Genomic DNA, 14,136 nt, shown 5'->3' with positions numbered 1-14,136 from the left:
TTCCAGTAATCTGTCCCACTCCTCCTCTGCATGGTCCGAGAGCATTTCGTCACGTTATGAAAGGTCAACCGATTCTATTTTTAGGTCTTAGACTAATCTATAAATATTTGAAACTCTCTGTCACTGTGGGACGTAACAGCGTGGATTTATGTCAAGTGTCTTCCGATTTCCTGCGGTGATGGTATGCAGATATATCAAGTTCTAGTTACGGAAATAATGTTTGACTTCCGTCAGCCAGCAGTTTGAATGTCGGAATTCGGTGGAATTGATGTAGCCAAAGAGAATTGTCTGCATGAGAACAAAACAAGAGGCACATCTAATGTCATATTATCGTAATGCCAAGTAGAAGCTTGCTTACTGGCTTGACGAAATGATCGTCCAACTAGATTTCTCTGTATATCTCCTCTCTCTTGATGTATCTTATACGAGTGTGTGTGTGTGTGTGTGTGTGTGTGTGTGTTTTGTTTATCTCGTCCAGTTACAATAATTTATCTCCATGATAGATCACAGATATACAATGTTGCTTATGTTTATATTCTGCCAGCAAAAGAAATCAAAAGAAATCACGCCGCAGGAGTCTGCTGTTTCTCACCTTATCCAAGTGATGTTCTTGCCTTCCCGTCCCTTGAACATGTTGAATAGTCCTCTCTGCTGGACAGGCACAAGGCGGTTTGATACCACCACACCCACGCATTTAATTCTTATAACCTCTGCACGGACCCCCTAAAATTAGGTTATGAACTAAAATCCGCCAGTTCTGCTCATCCGTCTTGAATTCAACCAGGAGGATTTGATCAAGTTCATTCGATACAGCTCTCACATAGACATAGGTCACAATCCCAAGTCCCAAGTAACGACAGCCGAACAGACAAGGACAAATTCACGTTTTAGTATTGGATCAAATTGCGTAAGACTTGCCGTTTTTGTTTCGAATAGTCCTTCCCTACAAATGCCAGAAATACAGTTCGAGTGAGGTTAAAGGAAATTTCAAAGTGAGAATAATGGCGAGATATTTTCGAAAGTGAGCTTGTGTTTTTGTAAGTTAGATTCTCTTCATCATCACTCTGTTCTCCGATGTACAGCACGATGACACAACGATTGCTCCTGCGACAATTGCTCCGTTAATTCTTATTTTCTCCAAGGACTTTATAGGGTTAGGGTTGTGATAGGGATTTAGGTTTTGATGTTAGAATTAGGATTAGGGTTAGAGATAATATATTTGTGGGTAGAATTTATGTTTAGCTTTGCGTGTAGATATTTCATGGGAGCAATTGTCGCAGGAGCAAATGTCATGGAACCTTAGAGCACAATCCTCTCAAATACACATATTTAATTTCTAGATTTTGCCTGCATGCAGATTGTAGACGGTAGGGGCAGTCAACAGCAGTCGTTTTTGGGTAGGATTCAAATTAGATGCCTAATGTCAGTTTCGTTATGTAGGATCCAGTTTCACATTATCTAGATCCAAAACAAAGTGGTATCACTTATTATTACGACATTCATTGTATCCCTTGAAAACAAGGTAAATCACGCATGTCAATGGCTATTGAACCTACTGAATTAAGAAAAATTTAGGATGCTAAATCACAACTTATTCGATGTTAGTTTTTACTTACAGAACGACCAGTAACTGGACTGTTCGTATTGCCTCACAACGGGAAAAATAAACATGGTATATGATTTATATCGCTGAAAAGATTCATCTGATTGAAATATCAACTGGATAGAAGTTCATTTTGTCACAGTCAGTTGCAACTGATTGTGAGAAAATGAACTTTTATCCACTATATGATTTATACCTCGGCCATTCTTGTCGCGTGAAAACAACTGCAGAAATCTCTTTCTTGCTCAGTTGCTCCACGAATGAATGCGTCGGCATCATCTTGAATGATATCGAATGACTTCTCAAGATGTTCTGCTGCTGATGCATGATTTGCAGTCGGACGTCAGAGATTTTTCACGACTCATCTCCGTCCGTCTCTTCGCACGAACAATCACGATGAATCGAGCCAATATTTTCACGTCCACTCCCTTATTCCTCGGCATCTCATCTCCGTATATTTATAGGTGAGAGAAAGAGAGAAAAAAGAGTATGAATGTTGCCAAGACAATGATGCACTTGAATGTGCGGCCAGGCGGATGGAAAAGGCTTCTCGCTATAGTCTGTTGAACTCTCATCAAGTCTTTCACCAGATGTCCTTGACACCCTGCAACCGCAGAGCTACAGCGTTTTAGTAATAAGTGTTCGGTCCTGAATCACACTCCTCAACTGCACTGCCCACAAAGGGGGTTGATACCGTAGAGATTTCGTATATCATACACTTAGTCATAATATCTGTGTTTGACTTTGTCAACAATATACAAATCTACGCATTCAGAGCTTATTTTTGTCCCGATGAAATCTTTGAAGGCTTCCGTGGTGGTAGAACGTTGGGTGGTAGAAGGCTTCACGGTGCACCATAGGGCTTTTTACACTTGTAAATTTTTGCTTAGTCCCGTACCAACGGTGGGGCTAAGGGGGGCCTTAGCCCCACCGTTGGTACGGGACTATCCTTAGCCCACTTTCTGTTTACACTCGTTTTTGCCAAAGTGGGCTAGCCCCACCGATAATCCCGTACTATCTGGCCCTGCAAAATAGCAGGGTTAGCACCGCAATTGCGGTGCCAAGCAAGTGAGTGTAAACAGAACGAAAAATTAATCCTGGGCTAAGCGACGGAGACGAAGTCCGACCCTCACTGACCAATCAGAAACGAGGTAATCAAGTGCTGCCGGTGCGTGCGTGTACGTGTACAGTACACAGCGTAATCATGAATATTCATGTGGTTTGGAAAGTACCGGACTAAGAAATACGAGCGTAAAAAGGTCAATTTTCTCCTTAGCCCCGGACAAGAGCTTAGTACGGGACTAATTGGCGAGTGTAAAAAGCTGAAAAAAATTGGTACGGGACTAACGATAGTCCTGGGTCAGAGAAAGTACGGGGTTAAGAAACACAAGTGTAAAAAGGGTTCATGTATTCTTTCTAGAGTATGTGAGTGGCCCTGAAAAGGGCCCTTTCAGGGCCATTCAGGGTCACTCACATACTCTAGAAAGAATACGTGGTGCACCCTGAAGCCTTCTACCACCCAATTATTCTTGTCCCATTATTAATTTTATGGTTTTCAGGTGATTCAAAACTTTATACATGTTTCATATCTGACGCAATATGAAAAATGCATAAAGAGATTCTCATCTTTATAATTTTTTTTTTTTACTTCATAGTTTCAACAATGTCCTTAATACACTCTATTGGTGAATCTGATAATTAAGTTCATGTCTATTAAATGCTAGTACGTAGCGGTAACGGAAAATGTCGCTCAAAGTTTTGATGTTTTCAGTGGAATCCTTGATAAGTGCAGGGAGGTGACTTCTCACCTCCCTGATAAGTGTAGGCATTATGTCAGTTCATAATTAATAGCAATAAGAAAAGGAATGGATCTGTGCATTGTGTCGACACATGCTTATTGTTGTCACGGTTTTCTTTCTTTTTGGCAGGGAAGATGAATCTCCAAGTTCGGAGCTCCACGTCGACCTCCGTCAACCTGGGATGGAATCCTTTTCTCCCATCGTACGGACGCCGTGCCACAAGGGGTCACTACGTTGTCTACTACACCACTGATTTCTCCAATAACGTGGAACAATGGCCAGGCGAAATTGAGGTAATATACAACTGACATCAGTTTATATGCGTTGTCCTAGAGAACAAGAATAATCTTCATGAATTATGTGAAGAATATGAACACATCGTCATAACATCTCAACAAGCGTTTTACGGGAAACGTTGCCTTACGTTTCCTTCGTACATTAACTAATTTGAGAAAATGTTACCTTTATTTGGCTTAACTCGTCATCGCTTGATGCTTTTAACCATTATTCATTTCATTTTTATTTACTCACGTATTTTTAGAGATACATGTATAGGTCTATATTACGATAGAGAGAGATAGGAAACCAATGTCGAGATAGTCAACTACAGATTTCAGGCTTTTCTCGCGATTTAAGGTCACGTGATGAGCATCACCAGAATTATCTAAGGTCAAAGTGAAATTTCTTGTTGACGACAAACTCATCGAATGAAATGGTTTCGTATTATATTTTCTGCAAGTTTTCTTATCGCACAAGATTGTCTGAATGTGACGTCTGCCTTTTCATCACATTATGTTTCACTTCAGTTTCTATTGAGCTTTTTACCGTTCAATCGTGTTAAAAGTACCCCAACAATATGTCAGAATAGTAATCATAAAAAACAAAAACAAAAAACGAAACGAACCTGTATGAGTTTACGATACATCAATTTTAACCTTTCAACAGAGCTTTCGTTAGAGTGATTACCGGTTGTTTGAGTTATCTTTAGAAGGCATCTAAAAAAACCCAGCAACTTTGAAGTGCGAGAGTAAAACCGAGCAGCGGCTTGCGATATTGCTACTACATGGGCTTTACTGCTTTCTAGAATTTCCATTGTCGATTGGTTAGTTGTTTGAAACAGAGGATTTAAGGGAACATCCAAGAGTTGGAGCTGGCTCAGTCATCTTGATGATTGAAGCCAAATATTGACAAATACTGCTGTCCCATCATGTCCCATCTCTCTAGTATGATGGGCAGGAATTTTCCGAACCTTAAAATGTCGCCATTGCCATTTTCCAGGCACCTCTTACAGTTAACTTTGATTATTCATGTGCTTGAACTCCGGCGAGCTAGTCATACAATTTCAAAGTTTACAAATATGGACGACAGTGCGCCGCAGCGTTGTTGCACTTTTCTGATTTCATGTGGAAGTAGATTTTAAATAGAAATCTATATTCAAAGTGCTCTAAAATTGATTGCACGGAGTTACTTGGATGGGAGTAAATTTGGTACAATTCTACGAGTTCACACCATTTTCACACATTGACAACAGTAAACTAAGTGCCGTTACGTCTGAAATCTTTTTTTTCCTATTTCTTGTTTTCTTTAAAAAATAAATCGGAATTTGTACACTTTTTTACCCACCCACCCCCCCCCCCCCCCAAAAAAAAAAAACCAGCAACCACAAAAACAACAAAACATACTTCTAGGATTTGGCATAGTTCACCTAAATGATCAGATGGTTATCTATTTTGGTCCTAGTGATAGATGATGGTTTCACGTCAACCTTCGGGCAACCTCGAAAAGGCAGATGGGTTCGTAAGGGCTGAATGGGAAACCCCCGTTCTTTCACTATAAGTTTTCCCGCCCTCACTTCTTTCATCAGTTTCAGAAGGCTCAATCTCTTTTGTATACACGGTGTCATTAGTGCAATACCTTGGGGTATGCACCTTCAAATGCCAAAATTAGATCTCCTGTTCTTTTAATCATGAACACCCCTCGTTTCTGCGTGAAATATGTCAGATTTTGAGAAGATAGTTCCATTGAACCAGATATTTTGCCTTTCCGAGGATCTTTGGCCTTTCCGAGGGTCTTTGGAAGCAGCCATCGATGATAAAGGGCTAACTCTAAGAACATTAAAACATTGTAAATTTCAAATAAAAAGTGTAATGCCATGCCTTCCTGTTCATGCCTGCAGGCCAGAAACGACACATACATTTCTATTCGAGGACTTACAGACGGCACGGATTACTATTTCCGGGTGAGCTATCGTCTTCCGGGTCGAGATGGCATCAGATTAGAAGGACCCCTGTCAGAAGTAGCTTTACATCGAACGGGAACACCGGGTAATGACTTCAGATTATTTCTCCCGTCAACTTCAGCCACGGAATCCGGAATCCCCTTTTTGCAAGTCACGCACTGCGCGAAAATAATCTCAAAACAGTTCATGAAGCGTAATTCCTGACACGAGGCTTTTCTTAATTTGATGATACGTTGATCCATCACGGCTGATTGTCAAGAAATAGCTAGGGAATAAACACGTATCAATAACACGTGACCGACAGAGGTTAGGTTTCGACAAAAGCGTCGGTTCATAAACCCTTTGGGGAACGTTTTTGATACGAAGCACGCCATGTCTGAGACACTAATACCCAGACTAAAGCTAAAGGTAGCAGTGACCTGCAAACCCCAGAAACTGAATCGTATTGGGTCACTTTCTCCTGCTGCGCATATCGTCTGGCTAGTGGTCACTCTGTCAGCTTGGCATGTGGAGCATGTGGGTCTATTTAATCGTTCTTCATTATTCTTGGGCTGGCGGGTATGGGCCAACTGGCGAAAATAGGATGATGTATTTTGGTTTCTTTCTTTGTAATTTTATGAAATTGCAAAATAGGGCAGGTCACAGTATTGAAAAACAAGTGGAACTTGGCGAAAATGAAAGAGGAAGTTAAGTTTTACAGTGACCAGTAATTTTGCTCTCCACTGGAACTGATCCATGCTTGCTTGTGTTGATGACGTGGGCCATGACTTGGAAATGTGAATGATTATTCTGCGGTCTTTGTAATTGAAAAATAATGCACTGCACCTGATTCTATAATATGCTCTTGAAGATCAGACGAACGTTATTTCCTATATTGATTATTGTCAAAGGCAAGTTCAAAGGCGAATACAATGTTCACATCTTTTGTTTAAATTTTACTCGTATAAAAGAAATAATAACGAGATTTACAGTAATCCTTGAAGAATATGTACACCTCCTGTCTGTGAAGAATAAGCTGTTTATGCCACCAAAGTGGCGCTTCAACCATCGTAACAGTCCCCATGCCTAATCAAGATCTTTACAAACTTACTTCAGTTTAAATTCAATAATCATAAAGTATGAAAGATTGCGCTGTGTGGTGCAAATACGTTTACTAATATAAATATGATTATGTGTATAACGTTTACGTATGTCACTAAAGAGAAATTGAAATTGTGTACATACATCCCACTGCCTATCTATTGTGATTATGTGTTATTTGGGAGATGACGATTCAGAGACTGACATGACCTATTCACATAGACCTGTTGATCATGATTCTCATATGTCTTTGCGTCCCACCTTCCCCTTGACATCTCACACAGCACCCCTTGGTGGCTGCGAGCACGGACAGGAACACTACGACGAGGGGATGACCATTCACCAGTCCTGCGACTCGGTTTGCGACTGCCTGCTCGGTTCTTGGATCTGTCGACCCCGAGGCTGCCCGCCAGTGCCCGACGTCCGTATCGTCAACCCGATCAACTGCCACGAGGAGCCCCACCCCGACGACCCGGAATGCTGCACCATGATCAAGTGTAGCGAGGGTCCCAGTGACCCCTTTAGTCAAGGTAGAACGAGGTTTATAATTCCATCCACTCATCCTTGCAAATTGTGTCATTAGGCGTGGTCACACTGCCAAAACTTCGAGATCTTAAAGATCGCGACCTTACACTTCTCGACCTTTTGCCAATCTGACAGCGCATATTGATATCGATATAAGGCACATTTCGCTCTAAGCAGGGTATAACGAAAAACCAAATCACAAAGGATTGACACGTTAATTCGAAGTAAACAAAACTTAAACCAATAATCATCATACTATATAGCGTTTTTGTCTGCATGCAGGGATCTTCGAATCCCTTGATTATGACTAAAGTGTTTAAATGTTAATGCAGGAACAATCTTTAAAATCTTTTTTCTTAATAGGACTTAGTCGCTGCAACTAAATGACATCTACATGAAATGTGAAAATGCCCCAAGTAGCTTGCCAAAATAAACTCATACATGAATCTATTCGCAACATAACATAACATGACAGTGCGATTTAGTGACAGGGTTGCCGGTTACCACGCGTTGTAACACAACCATATAAATGCCACACACGAAACGCTGATAAAATGGAAGTACATACATTATACATTCACTTGTCATTAGTAGAAAAAGGCAATAACAACACAAAGTTTTCACAGATTTAAAATTTATGTGTTTTCACGGTACAGGATAGGGTCCTCCTAACATTGTATCCGCGCAAGATGGAATATTCTAGGGTGTAGAGTAGCCGTTAGAAGTTCATAGCATGAATGTATTTATGTAAAGCTTCTTCTTACTCTCAGCGGACTGTAAAGAGAATGGGGTGACTTACGCTCATGGGGACACGTTCTACCGAGGCTGCGAGGAGGTGTGTTTCTGTGACAATGGCGTGCCTGACTGCGCACCAAGGTGTCCTGACCCAGGGGACATGATCCCCGACCTGCAGACGTGTCCTCACCCTATCCTCAACGAGCCACCAGAGGGCGAGTGTTGTCCACAGTGGGCGTGTCCGCCTCCACGTGAGTACCTCAGCGAGAATAATATTATAAGATATTCTTTTAACATAATCATAGGCAATACACATAGAAAATATATGGTCGAATTAAAAGCGTTGCAGGTCAGAAATGTTTGCCCCCTCCTTACAGGTGACGCTATTGGCGGAAGAATCGCTGGATGCGCTCGTGAGGATTTCATTGAACAGAAGCCTGGCCGCTAGCATTCAAGAGCAACAGCAAAATACAATGTACCCGGTCCTTTGATCATGATCTATTATGACCAACAACCACATAACTATACGCAAGCATTTTTATGCCTCCGCCGGAAGGGTGCTGGAGGCATTATTTTTTCACATGAATCTCACGCGGAGTTAGAGATCATACTAGGGAACACTTGGCCATGTCAGTCTGAGATGAGCAAAAATATGTTGCATCCATCAACAGTTTCTCATTCTAAGTTCCAGAAATCACAGTAATCTGATTGTGTTGTCATCTTCTCAGCCAATTCGTGTGAGCTGAACGGGAACACGTACGAGGACGGGGAATACTTTGACGTGGTGTGCAGCATGCGATGCCAGTGCCGGGAAGGCAGCGTGTTGTGCGTCCCTCGGTGCCCCATCAGCTTCGCCACAGCAACCGTTGACTGTCCCATCCCAAAGAAGGTCCAGCTCCCCGGAGAGTGCTGTATGCAGTGGGAGTGTGAACAACCCCGTAAGGCACCATGATCTTAAGGGCATAATACAAATATGAAAGATTATATGTGGTTACTTAGCTGAATTCCGTACTCGAGTTAAAATTCGGCGGTTAGAGGATTTTCGAGGCGACTTCTGCATTCAGTGAAGCTTTATACAAAGTTACACTTAGGTATTGTATATTGGCCTAAAGCATGTTTATAAAATCCTGAAACAATCTCCTGTATAGTAATATAGTGCGTTTATCTGCAATATATTGATTAACTCCTTGTCTAAAACCGAACCATTTCAAATCCTCATTATCAGGTTCATTGCCAAAATTGTATGGAAGTTTTGTCTGAATGAAACACGTCCTTCGTCTAATTTATTGGGGTTATTGAGACTGATGTCAGCAAGAGCCATCCTTTGTACATTTATACATGCGTTTGTCATAAATGACATGTACATGATCCTATCTGATGTAACGGAATTAAGCAGAAATAAATCAAATCAAATCAAATCAAATCAAATCAAATCAAATCAAATCAAATCAAATCAAAAGTCTTCATTGTCTTAAAACGTCCCTCTCCTATGCCCAGCGGCACCAGGATGTATGTACCACGGACCCTCGGGAAACATCACTATGGAAGACGGAGAATGGATGGACGAAGGGTGTGAGAGCCGTTGTCTCTGCGAACGAGGCGCGCTGACCTGCATGCCAATGTGCGCAGAGCCGTCCCCTCCGTCGCCGACGCCGCTCTGCCCTGAACCCGTGGTCACAAAGCTTCGGGAAACGGACTGCTGTAAGGTGATCGCGTGCCACGACCCGAAGCAAGGTAAGTGTCCTATTATCAGTTGACTGAAATAGCGGGAGAGAAGGAGATGTTTGAAACAGCCTCACAATACTGTCGTCACTTTACAATTCTCCCACTCGTTTGCTTGAAAATAACTCGACAGAAATCAGCCTAGACGATAATAATAGCAAGATCAATCCGTTCACCTCTAAAAGTTATCAGTTCTCGATGAGAACACTACAACAGTGTTTGCACAGAAAGACACGATGTTATAATTTCTTAAAGAGGGAGATTTAGTGAAGATTTATGTGCAGATCAAAGAGAGACTTGTGATTCCAAGGGTATGACATCATCACCACAACCAATATTATGCACGTAAGAGTAGGTAACCTATTGTGAACAATGAATTTCTTCATGAAAACATGTGAGAGTTCAAAATTCCACGACATTCTTTTTCTTTGCCCGACTTTCATCAAACGTCTCTATCTTTCAGAGTTAATCAAATGAACTCCATTTATTAACTTGAAAATAAAGTGTAATTGTTCTTTAAGGGTGAGAATAGCATATGTCCTGCTACTTTACAGACAGTCCTAACGTAGTCCAAGACGTCTCGGTCTTGGCCTTCAACACTACGGCCGTCACCGTAGGATTCACACCACCACTGAACAGCGAGCTGGTTGCTATCACCGACGGATACATCATCTACTACACCGATCGATCGGAGGCAGTCGATCTTGCCCAGGAGAGTTGGCAAACGCTCAGAAAGGTGTGCACGAAGATTGTAATTGTCTGTTTTCTCTGTGTTTGTTGTATTTTTTCGGCACTTCCTAGCTGCAGAAAAGGATATTTGTCCTGTGTTATTTGCAAAGGCAAAAACATGTATTTAATTTTAAACTAGGCAGAGCAGTGTTGGTTAGAAAATTGCTTAGTCAATATGTATAGATTAAAATTCTGGTTTATGCTGATAAAGGAGTGGGTTTTAGCATCGAAAGATTTCTAGATTTTCAGCCAGTCTTACTCTCGATCAAGCAGACTGGAGGAGGCAGTCTGTAGCTTGGACAAGAGGCATGCTGTGAGCGTAGTATTGACAATCAGTAAACCATGATGCTGATTGAAAATCATGTTGCCATTGTCTTATGTACATGCATGGAGTGAAGTTAAAACCGCTTTACTGGAAAGTGTTGATATCATTATTACCACCAGCGTAGCTAGGTATACCACACCAGGGCCCTGTTTCATAAAGCTGTTCATAAAGTTACGAACAACTTACACGAGCGACTGGTGATCAGTTCTGAAGTGCTATACTTATCAGAATTTCAATAATTCAGCACAAGAACTGATCAGCAGTCGCTCGTAAGTTGTTCGTAATTTTACGAACAGCTTTATGAAACAGGGCCCCGGCATGCGTAGCGTTGCTTACGTGTTGCGTACCGACTCGCATCTTGAACGAGGTTGTACGTATAAGTCAGGTTTCGAACTCAGGGCCTTCTTATTATGTGTCCAGATCGCCATCCATCAATTTATTCAGGGTATACTCTTCCTTGGCACACAGTGTGTGGAAATAAAACCGTTTTTGGATGTTTACCATTACCTGACACTCTTTGAACGGAGGAGCTCTGAATAATTTGCGTAATGCCAATATTGTTAACAAACTGCGCATGGTTTGCCTGTATCACTGTGCTCTGATATCAGGACTTTCCGAAAGGTCTAAAGGTCAGGGGTCACATCATGATGGAAATCAATGGCCTGCTCCAGGAGACCACCTACTACTTACAGATCCGGGTCAGCATCCCTGACAACATCCATACCAAGCTCAGATGGCCTAACACTCTCCCGTCAACCGACATCTTCATCGTCACAACGTCGGAAAATGAGCGTGAGTTTGTCCAAATATCTCATTATGAGACAGAAAAAAGTCCCAATAACAAAACCAGGGATACAGACAGTATGCCATTACCTCATAAACTTCTGCTGGTTACGAGAGTGACGACTGAATGTACATTTACTTTTCTGAGCTACGCTGGCGAAAGAAAGTGTTCATTTTCCAGTTGGACTGCAAACTGTCCAGTGTACCGAAGCCTTTCTCACAAGCAAGATTCTTATATTTTCATTTCTTTCTTTTTTTTTCAAATCATTCAAAAATTCAGCCGATTTGTATTCCTGAGCAGCAGTGCCTGTTTGATTTGCAAGGTAGGGCCTAATCATGAAAATGTCTACCACTTCTCTCGCATTCACTCATACAAAATGAAGTATTTTTGATGTTTGATTTAAACCTTAGATTATTGTTATATTACAGATCAGAAAATGTTGTGATGATCCTCCTCTTGGGATTAAGTAGACCTCATCAGATCAAACTTCCGAGTGTCAGGGAAGAAAAGGAAAGGGTTTCTTCGTGAGCATGTAGACACGTTTTTTCTGTCCCGTTATATTTCCAAGATATTTCTCGAATGTGATAGCGTTCACTTCAGTAACGGAAGAGGCATTAACTGCCAAAACTAGAATACCATTCTTCTCGTAATCAACATGTTTAAAAGAGTGTATTACTCATGACATGTGGTTAACAACAATTCATCCTTCATTACCAAAGGGCAATCTTGCACTTTCAAAGACCACGTATACGAGCACGGCGAACGCTTCAACGACGGGTGCGAATCGGCCTGTGAATGTCGATCGGGAAGGACGATCTGCCGAGAAATGTGTCCCAAGACTGACGTCATTGCGTCTGACCTTTGCCCCAATCCACGACAGGTCATCGTAGAAGGAGAATGCTGTCCAGAATGGCGCTGTTTTCCCAATGGTAAATGGTTCACTATTGATGTTTTTATTCACTCTTCAAGCACAGAAAACTACGAGTCCATTCACTTACTTTATTGCAGATAATGAAGAACACTATTGGACTTTCTTTTATCATACTTGTGCGTAACAAGTCTGGTGGTGGTGTTTTTTTTTTTCACAGGTCGGATAACGTACTTTTATGAAGACGTAGTTTTCTTCTTGTCATGGTATTTCACATTTTCATAAGTTTTCTGAGAAAGATCGTCTGAGGTAGGCTGTCTAGAGTTTTATGAACACACATTAAGAATTAGTGATTATAATTTATGAAGGATGTTCTATTTTTTTATATTGATGACAAAATATGTCAGTGCATGCTATAAGGATTAGAACCAACACTTGCTGTCGGGCGAAAGCTCGGTGGTCTAGTGTAGATGACGCCTGTCCGGAGATCAGGAGGTCGTAGGTTCGAATCCTGCTCGAGTATGTACGCCCATGATTTTTTATCATGGCTTCTACTAAAACACTGATCAATTCAGTGCTTAATTACGTCGATGTAGGGCAATTTGTCAATCAGTTGCAATGAAAAACATCTCGACGGAAGAATTTCATGAATTTGAAAAATATGTCAGTGTTATTCAAAAGTGCAGATGATTTATATTTTCACGCCAATAAAGCTAGTATCTCACCAACGGAGACGTCTCCGCGACGTCTCCAACTTATCAGTCGCAGCAGTCGCGGAGACGTCTCCAACATAAAAATGTCTTGCGGTCTCACCAAGGAGACGTCTCTGAGACGAGTTATGGCAGGTGCCAAAAAATTTAAAATATGAGGGAGCCGTTGCAGGATCACCTGACTTGATCTAGGCAGGATGTCAGCACGCAGATAGGTCACGTGGTTTTTAAGTAGGTCAAACAGCGTCAAGTAGAGTCGCAGAGACGTCGCGGAGACGTCTCCGCGACCTTTCACCAGTTTTTCTGGTCTCCAGCAGGTCTCGGCGACGTCTCTAAGACGTCTCTGAGACATCGCTGAGACGTCGCGGAGACGTCTCAGCAGTAGCGGATATGATTAGTCTCCGCGACGTCTCCGCAACTGATGGAGACGTCTCGGAGACGTCGCGGAGACTTCGCGAAAAATCGAACATGTTCAAATTTCTTGCGACTAACTGGCGACTAATCGGAGACTCTGTAATTTTCAGGAGACGTCTTAGCAACTAGCAAAATCTAGAGTCGCAAACTAGTCGCGAACTAGTTTCAAGCCCGGTGAGATACCCCCTTAAGTGTTCCAGCAACTTAATAAACCCAGTCTTGTTGAGCTATCACAGCTGGCTGCCTGCTCTTTTTTCGTGTTACCTAACCTTAGTTTACTTTTGTTTGTTTGAATGTTCGTTATTGCAGACGGAGACTGTAGCCATAGCAACAAGATTTACCAGAACGGCATGGAATGGCGGGAGGGGTGTGATGTTCGCTGTCGCTGCGATGAGGGCATAGTGTCGTGTCGTAATGTGTGTAACAGCACCGCTACTCAGCCGCGGCAGGAGTGTTCCTTTCCCGCTCAGGTCCGAGTGGCAGACACCTGCTGCCTTGAGTGGGTGTGTTATGACGGTAAGGACTGTCGGTGTGATGCCATACCACTTTCGTACTATTTTTTTTTCAATCGTGTCATTCTTTCAAAACTGGCTCATTTTTCTC

General features: G+C 42.0%; 1 protein-coding gene across 2 annotated transcripts in view; it reads left to right on the top strand.

Moving 5' to 3' along the window:
• The window catches only part of LOC139719539 (uncharacterized), a 55,697-nt gene that overhangs the window by 25,946 nt on the left and 15,615 nt on the right, over window positions 1–14,136 (top strand). The window contains exons 2-11 of one of the 2 annotated variants that reach the window (XM_071630954.1): window positions 3,532–3,695; window positions 5,579–5,726; window positions 7,006–7,251; window positions 8,017–8,232; window positions 8,710–8,919; window positions 9,488–9,715; window positions 10,258–10,439; window positions 11,366–11,549; window positions 12,261–12,470; window positions 13,843–14,049. In XM_071630954.1, coding sequence (XP_071487055.1) covers window positions 3,532–3,695; window positions 5,579–5,726; window positions 7,006–7,251; window positions 8,017–8,232; window positions 8,710–8,919; window positions 9,488–9,715; window positions 10,258–10,439; window positions 11,366–11,549; window positions 12,261–12,470; window positions 13,843–14,049 — 1,995 coding nt within the window. Of the gene's footprint in view, window positions 1–3,531; window positions 3,696–5,578; window positions 5,727–7,005; window positions 7,252–8,016; window positions 8,233–8,709; window positions 8,920–9,478; window positions 9,716–10,257; window positions 10,440–11,365; window positions 11,550–12,260; window positions 12,471–13,842; window positions 14,050–14,136 lie in introns of both variants that reach the window. The other variant, XM_071630953.1, reaches the window with a different exon arrangement.

This window comes from Diadema antillarum, unplaced genomic scaffold (genome assembly GCF_040938485.1).
Source record: "Diadema antillarum isolate AM-2024a unplaced genomic scaffold, OU_Dant_1.0 scf00000111, whole genome shotgun sequence".
In the NCBI taxonomy this organism is placed as follows: domain Eukaryota; kingdom Metazoa; phylum Echinodermata; class Echinoidea; order Diadematoida; family Diadematidae; genus Diadema; species Diadema antillarum.
The sequence above is the reverse complement of the archived record's forward strand: the minus strand, read 5'-3'. Positions and strand labels throughout refer to the sequence as shown.